General features: G+C 39.7%; 1 protein-coding gene across 1 annotated transcript in view; it reads right to left on the reverse strand.

Annotated features, from left to right (window-relative positions):
- Positions 1–1,538: 1,538 nt before the first annotated feature.
- The window catches only part of LOC140363311 (deoxynucleoside triphosphate triphosphohydrolase SAMHD1-like), a 5,603-nt gene continuing 2,682 nt past the window's right edge, over positions 1,539–4,459 (reverse strand). The window contains exons 9-15 of the mRNA XM_072449806.1: positions 4,384–4,459; positions 4,219–4,304; positions 3,705–4,144; positions 3,545–3,613; positions 3,377–3,481; positions 3,178–3,306; positions 1,539–3,023 (exon numbers count right to left, since the gene is read on the reverse strand). The exon at positions 4,384–4,459 is cut by the window's right edge and continues 16 nt beyond it. Coding sequence (XP_072305907.1) covers positions 3,006–3,023; positions 3,178–3,306; positions 3,377–3,481; positions 3,545–3,613; positions 3,705–4,144; positions 4,219–4,304; positions 4,384–4,459 — 923 coding nt within the window. The 3' untranslated portion in view covers positions 1,539–3,005. The remainder of the gene's footprint in view (positions 3,024–3,177; positions 3,307–3,376; positions 3,482–3,544; positions 3,614–3,704; positions 4,145–4,218; positions 4,305–4,383) is intronic.

Raw genomic sequence — 4,459 nt, forward strand, 5'->3', positions numbered from 1 at the left:
ACTGTATTGTACTCTTCCCCTGCAATTTTATGAATAGAAATGTCAATTTCAAGGTGATGCAACGCCTGGTTAAACTGCGTTTCTGTCTAAATGTATAGTGTCTAGAGCCATGGCATCATAATGATGGTAATAAGAGGTGGATAAAATCGGGTGGGACTGTGTAGGACCTCACTGAAGGCCCAGGTTCCAGACCCACGGCTCGCCACTGCATTCTTATTGGCCGGTGGCCATAACAACTTGACATTGCTCGATCAGGAAACTAAACAGTGTTGGGCCTGGCTAGTACATGAATAGATCTGAAAAACAGGCGCAGTACTGGGGCAGCAGTGACTCCGCCCAATATGAATGTAGTGCTTTAAAGGCTTGTCGAAGTCTCTCAAAGCACTATTGTTCATTCACTCCACATTCAGTGATGATAAGGTACTTTTGAATCCATAGCAGACTGACTGAAGCAAGGCAGCTGCTCCAACCACCACCAACCATTCACACACACGCACCACATTCATATTAGGCAAGGTGGTGAAGTGTTATGCTCAAGGACACAACAGGAGAATCTTGTCAGAGCGGGAATCAAACTCCCAACCCGAGGGCTCTAACGAATGAGCCTTCTCGCTTCTATCAGTCCGTCAGTCCCAGGGCAGCTGTGTCCACCATAGTATCTTACCACCACCACCACCGAGTGAGGAGCAAATGAATAATGTACAAAATTGTGAAGCAGGTTTTAATAATCTGGATCAGTGATAAGAAGCACTATTCATTATTGATTATGTTTTTTTGTTGTTTATTAGTCCTCCTCTTTCACCAAGATAAAAGTGTGTTTGGTATAAAAATAAAGGAGTGTAGGCGAGATGATTGTGTCAAATAGTTTAATTATCTGAATATGAAAAGAATGTTGAGTATCAGGACACCACTCCCTTGACAATTGTTGTTTCCACCTAAAACAAGTCCGTCAACTTTGGACAGAAAGGTTCACGGACTTATTTTAACGGACTTTAAGCTATAAAGAACTTTCAGACAAAAGTAGGAAGTGAGGAATTCCCAGGCCAGCCGAGAGACATAGTCCCAACTGCGTGTCCTGGGTCTTCCCCAGGACTTCTTGAACAGGACCTGAAACACCTCCCCAGGGAGGCATCCAGGAGGCGTCCGGAACAGATGCCCGAGCCACCTCAGCTGGCTCCTCTCGACGTGGAGGAGCAGACGTGCTACTCCGAGCTTCCCATGTGATTGAGCTCCTATCCTTTCTCCAAGGGAGCGCCCAGCCACCCTGCGGAGGAGACTAATTTTGACAGCTTATAAATTGGTCACATTTATACCTTTTCTACCTGGGGCGAGGCGGCAGTATTCACCTGAGGCAGCTGCAATGGCACCGCCAACTTGTGGATCTGACCGCTCTACCAGGATGTTAATGTCGGGACGAGCACGAGCACTCTGCCACTGAGCTACTGGCGCTGTATCTGCAATCTTGTCCTTACAGTCATTCCCCAAAGCTCATGGCCAAAGGTGAGGGTGTGAATGTGGATTGTCGGGTAAATCAAGAATCAGAATCAGAATAGGTTTATTGCCATTTTGTCAATGAACAAAATTCATAAACATAGGAACTTGTCCTGCTGGTGATTTTATGGAACACAAACAACACAACATTGAACAAGGAATACAAAACAGCTACCAGATATATAGCTATATATATATTAAACAATAGGTAAGTAAAGTTAAAATAAGAGCTTTGCCTTTCACACCTCAACAGTCCGATGCAGCGACCGCATCACTGCAGACGCTGCACTGATCCGCCTGTCAATCTCACGCTCCATCCTTTTTGGAGAAGACCCTAAGATACTTGAACTCTACCACTTGGAGCAAGGTCTCTCCACCCTCCTGGAAGGGGCAAGCCCTTTTTAAAAGATAGCGTTCATAGCGTACATAATTGATTGTTTAATAAAAGTATAGTTAAACCAATGATTTTCAGGTGTTTATTAAATTGACATGAATGTAGGCCTATTAGTCTCCTGTCATGTACAAAAACTTTGTATCAATTACATGAATTCATTCACTTTCTTTCACTTTCTACCGCTTGGTCCCGTTTAAGGGTTGCGGGTGACTGGAGCCTATCCCAGTGACTTTGGGCTTTAGGCGGGTAAACCCTGGACAGGGGCCAGCTTGTCACAGTACAAGCACAACATGTTTTCACAATTACATCAAGCTCACATCATTTTAATCATCGATATCAGTAAATGTTATATGAACAGGATTTTACTATAAAGTTTATTCCTCCCATCTCCAGAGACACATTTTGATGACATTAGAAGGTGGAAAGTGAATCAGATGTTCAGATTCTGCTTATTTAGTGTGCAATCTACATGATCTAGACTCTTTAAAAGCAGACCCGAGACAGGTGATGGTTGTTAATGTTTAATACGATTACTTTTTAAGATGTATTGTTATTTTTGGCTTGATTTAATGACAAAGATAAAGCTAAATTTTGGGCTTGTTGCCATTCATTACTGTGCTGTTTCTTTCCTTCCGTAATGGCAGCCTCAACAAAATTCAACAAAAGTCACGTGGGTGCAGGAGCTCTATTAGCAAACTAAAATGTACTAAAACAGTTTTGGTCCAAATCCCCCAGTTACCTTTGAATTAGTAGTCATTTTTACATTAAGAGAAAATAAAAAACACAAACAATTGTTGGTGCCTGTTTCATAAAACAATACAGAAAACAAAACAAAAGGATCAGTTTCTAAGTGCCATTACTTAACCTAAATTTTTATATTGAATCATCACAGCCAAAATTGCTGTATGGCAAATTCCCTTTTGGACATTACAAAAAGACAAAAAACACAGTAATGTCAAATAACCCCCCCTATATATTGCATCACCAACCACCACTGATTAAATATACATAAATACTAATTTAGTACTAATTTATTAAGCTTAGTCCATTGATAAAATCATTTTTTCATTTTTTTCCCTGCCGGTTCAGTCTGGTCGATATTGTCCTGTCCATCCCTGGTCTAGTTGGTGCTGGAGTCCTGTAACCATGGAGAGGGTCATTAAACACCTGAAGCACAATATAATGTACATTGTTCTCTCTCACAAGAATGCTGTATCTTATTCTTAATATGACAAGTTTTTAATTGTGTTGAACTGCTTTGAGAAGAAAAGCAGAAACTGAGGCAACCTTACCGGAGGAATGTTCCTCTGTTTGCAAAACTCGGAAAAAGCCTCTTCAACCTGAGTGTTTCCATCTGAGCTCTTGCCGTAGAAATAGATCCATTTCTCAGAAAACTTTTTTGGCAGGAGAAACTGAGAAACCTGACAAAATCATTACATCTTAAAATAGGCACAATTAAAGTGAAAATAGAGAAACGTCTTGAGTGCTGACCTGCTCACTGGGGATCTTGAATGCTTTCTTATTCTCAAACTTATTATAGAAATACACTTTGTCTATGGGGTTTTCTTCTTTGTTACCAAAGTCAAACTTAGTGATCTGATAAAAAGAGTTTAGTAATATTGTTTTTAAAACAAAAACATTTAAGTACTTCTTACTTACAAAGTGTCCAAAGTCATCTTTATCTTCACCAGCGATCCTATTCACCTGTTCAGAGCCCCATGTCTTGTTCTTGGGAAAAAAAGAAATAAAGTTAGATAATACAGCTGGTTGTATTACATTGCAGTGATTGTAGACAAAATAAACCTCAGAAAAAACATACATTTGCCTCGACATCTGTCATTTTTGTCTTTCCTAGATGCTTGTACAGTTTTCGAGAGAGAACGTTCTGTAGAATTTCTTGAGCCTTAAAAAGACCATTGATGTTCTGTAGAATTTCTTGAGCTTTAGAAAGATCATTAATGATCTGTTGAATTTTTTGGGCCTTAGAAGGATCAATGATATTCTGTAGAATTTCTTGAGCTTTAGAAAGATCATTAATGATCTGTTGAATTTCTTGGGCCTTAGAAAGATCATTGATGTTTTGTAGAATCTCTTGAGCCTTAGAAAGATCATCGATGATCTGTTGAATTTCTTGGGCCTTAGAAGGATCATTGATGTTTTGTAGAATCTCTTGAGCCTTAGAAAGATCATCGATGATATTTCTTTTCAATGAAGATGTATCTTCGTATCTCCAGTGGAGTATCTTTTCAAAGATACCATCTTAACACAGATAAACACACATAACCATCAATATAGTGAAAATATGATTGGCAGAGGTAAAACCCAAGACTGACCTGTGAGCTGCGTGTAGTCCTCCATGTTGTCTATCGCTTTGGAAATCATGAAATACTTATCTGCTTTCAGAAAAGCATCTTTAATCCTGTGGTTTATATAGTTTTAATAAACGTTGTGCCAAATTACATGGTAACACAAACTAGCATAAGCCTAAACATACTTACATGACCTCAATGATCTTGTTGGTTTTGTGCTGATAGGCCTTTCTGTGGAGAGAAGCCCTCGTATGGAACATTTCAT

This window comes from Eucyclogobius newberryi, unplaced genomic scaffold, assembly GCF_026437365.1.
Source record: "Eucyclogobius newberryi isolate DKJ021-1_F unplaced genomic scaffold, fEucNew1.0.hap1 SCAF_17, whole genome shotgun sequence".
NCBI classification, from domain to species: Eukaryota; Metazoa; Chordata; class Actinopteri; order Gobiiformes; family Gobiidae; genus Eucyclogobius; species Eucyclogobius newberryi.